At 36.7% G+C, this 3079-nt stretch overlaps 1 protein-coding gene across 1 annotated transcript; it reads right to left on the reverse strand.

Annotated features, from left to right (window-relative positions):
- Positions 1–2226: 2226 nt before the first annotated feature.
- On the reverse strand, positions 2227–2713 carry LOC138891240 (uncharacterized). Its single transcript, XM_070174485.1, has 2 exons — positions 2678–2713; positions 2227–2577 (listed from the first exon to the last, which is right to left on the reverse strand). The coding sequence occupies exons 1-2, from the start codon at positions 2711–2713 to the stop codon at positions 2227–2229; spliced, it is 387 nt and encodes a 128-aa protein (XP_070030586.1).
- Positions 2714–3079: the final 366 nt, after the last annotated feature.

The following is a 3079-nucleotide window of genomic DNA, read 5'->3' on the forward strand; positions in this document are numbered from 1 at the left end:
TTTCTTTCAAACAACTAGAGATGCGTGACTATTTATAGTTTGGATCTTGTTATTTTGTAATAGGAAAAATTGTGGTATTAGTAACTCAAATTATAAGTAAAATCCAATAGATTTCTCATAGTATCTAGTCAAAATATATAATATTTTGACGGTTGTTACCTATTGTATTATATCATATAGTTACTTTAAATACAATATTTATTTTGAACTTTATTTAAATTTTATTGTATCGTATCGTCGTTACAAAACGACAAAAAGTCTCACTTTATGTTTTTTTTTTAAAGTTTCCCAGCTGAATACTGGGTGTGTTGTATTATCTTCAAAAAAAAAAAAAATGAGGGGGGATGGCCTTACCTCCACATATTACAACACAAGGATACAAGTATCCTTCCAAAAAACACAAATGTGAAACCTACAGCTTCACCACCGTGTGGCTATACAAAATAAGTTTAACTTACAAAAAAATTCGCCTTGTCGTATTTCCTAATGCTAGGTACTTGAAATTTGTCCAAAATGAAAGGACCTTTGGCTCTCCTAGGGAGTTGTTGGAAGGATAAGTATATATTACTGTCAGAAGTGGTTGAAGCCAATTTAGCTAAGAAATCCGCCACTTGGTTAGCCTCTCTATAGCAGTGATTAGGGGTGATATTGACTTGGTTCATTAACTGTGTTGCCTCATCAATGATCTTCTTCATTTTGTAGTTATCTGTCCGCCCCTCCTTTAGCATGTTTACCACCAGGAGAGAATCCAATTCAATAATGAAGTCAGAATAACCATGTTTAAGACACCATTTGATTCCAAATATAGCAGCTTGTGCTTCAGCATCATTGTTACTATTGCATTTGGCAGAGATAGAGAAGGCCATTATGAGTTCACCCTGGTCATTTCTCATAATTCCTCCCAAACCTGCGTTACTGTTTCCATGTAAATAACTTCCGTCAGTGTTAAGCTTGAAGGATCCTTGGAGTGGTTTAGTCCAGGCTACGATGATGGCTTCAGGAACAGGTTGTAGTCTCAGCATGGTTTGGAAGGCCCTAAGAATTGTACTTTGAATGTTCCAGGTAATCTGCTGTTTCATTTTGTAGAAGTTGAATCTTTTCTGTTCTCCATATTTGCAAGAGCATCTGCTTTTCCAGATTTCCCAGCAAATGATGATAGGAGTAATCTGCAAGATTTGCTTATGTATGATATTGTTGCTCTTTTGCTGCCACCAATGATTAAGCCATCCTCTAATGGGAATTTGCTTGTATACTATCCCAATGGGGGCACCAATGGCTTTCCAAATGTACCTAGTGGCATCATTTTCCATAAAAACATGTTGTAGACTCATTTAAATGGTTAGTACAACAGACACAACTAGAGACAATTTGTTTTCCAAAACTTAGTATAACATCATCTAAAGGAAGTTTTGCCAACCATAATCTCCAAGCTAAAAAAGAGATCTTAAAAGGGATGCTAGAATGCCATACCTTGCTAAGTAGATGATCTTTAGGCTGAGTGCTTCTGAACAAGTTTAAGATAGTTTTGTTTGAATACTTACCATTTTCTGTGAGGTCCCATATAGCTTGGCCTGGAACGTGTTGATTGCCAATGTTGATATTCACAATACATTGAACAATCTCCTCTGGGAAGGCATCACCTAGTTTTTGAATGTTCCATCTTCCATTGTGTATAAAATCTTTGACAAGTGTTTTGGGATTGTTGATATCTGGAAGAAGTGTTGCCAATGGGCCTTTACCAGTCCAGTTGTCCCACCATATGCTTGAATTACCAGAGTTAATAAGCCATAATATGTGTGGTTCTGCCTTGTCTCTAACCTTCCTCAATTTCTGCCACGCATGTGAATCACTAGAGGCCTTTTTCTTACTCACTAGATGTGATCTTGGGCAATATTTGTGATTCATGAATGTAGCCCACAATTAGGGAATTGTTCTAAATCTCCATCATCTTTTCGAGGCCAGGATATTATCAAACACCTCTATTCTTTTTAGCCCAATGCTTCCCTCCTCTAAGGGGAAACATAAGTTTTTCTAGGATCTCCAATGATATTTCTTTTGATTGTCAGAGTAGCCCCAACAGAAGTTAGCAAAATGCTTCTCAATCAATTTAAAAGTGCCTTGGGGTTGGGGGTGGGGTGGGGGGGGGACATAGCAGATAAAGTATATATAGGGAGGGATTGAAGAACATGCTTGATCAAAATAATCCTTCCTCCATAAGACAACATTTTACCATGCCACCCATTGAGTTTTTTTAACAATTTTGTTTACAAGGCAGTCAAAGTACACTAACTTTTTCCTTCCTATGTAAATAGGACAACCTAGGTAAGTAAAGGGGAAGTTCTTGTCCATGTAACCTGTAGCATTCCTGATTCGATTGATTCTAGTAGCACAAGTATTAGGAGCAGTTAAAAAGAAACTTTTATCATTGTTAACCTTTTGGCCAGAGCTATTCTCATATCTCCTAATGGTGTCCATGATCAGATTAATAGAAGCATTACTACCACTAGTGAATATAATAATATCATCAGCATAAGCTAGGTGATTGATCTGAGGGCCCTTTGTGGCATAGAGAAAGGACTAAAATTATCATCAGAGTATAAATTGTTCAAAGAGCAAGTGAGAACCTCAGCAGCCAGGATGAAAAGGGAAGGCGATAAGGGGTCTCCCTGTTTAAGACCTTGACTTGATGAGAAAAAACATTTCCTATTGCCATTGACTATGATAGAGTACCAAATCCTAGACAATAGATTCATAATTTTATAAATCCATGGTTCAGAGAAACCAAATCTCCTAAGGACAGAGGTTACAAAGCTCCATGACATTCTATCATAGGCTTAGCCATATCCAATTTAAGGACAATATTACCACCTTGATTACCATGGCCAATGGATTGAACTATTTCATGTGCTAGAAGAACATTTTCAGAAATGATTCTATCTTTAACAAAGCCACTTTGATTTGGAGAGATTAGACTAGTCAACAAAGGATTTAGTCTAACTGAAAGAATTTTAGAAACAATTTTGTTAGTGAAATTAGAAAGACTGATAGGTCTAAAATCACTAAATGAGGAAGGAGCATC

This window comes from Nicotiana sylvestris, chromosome 1 (genome assembly GCF_000393655.2).
Source record: "Nicotiana sylvestris chromosome 1, ASM39365v2, whole genome shotgun sequence".
NCBI lineage: Eukaryota > Viridiplantae > Streptophyta > Magnoliopsida > Solanales > Solanaceae > Nicotiana > Nicotiana sylvestris.

Coding starts and splice junctions, on each gene's coding strand:
- LOC138891240 (XM_070174485.1), bottom strand. CDS start 2,713: ATGGCAATAGGAAATGTTTTTTCTCATCAAGTCAAG. Junction 2,578..2,677: donor TTTTTTCTCATCAAGTCAAG/GTCTTAAACAGG, acceptor TGATAATTTTAG/TCCTTTCTCTATGCCACAAA.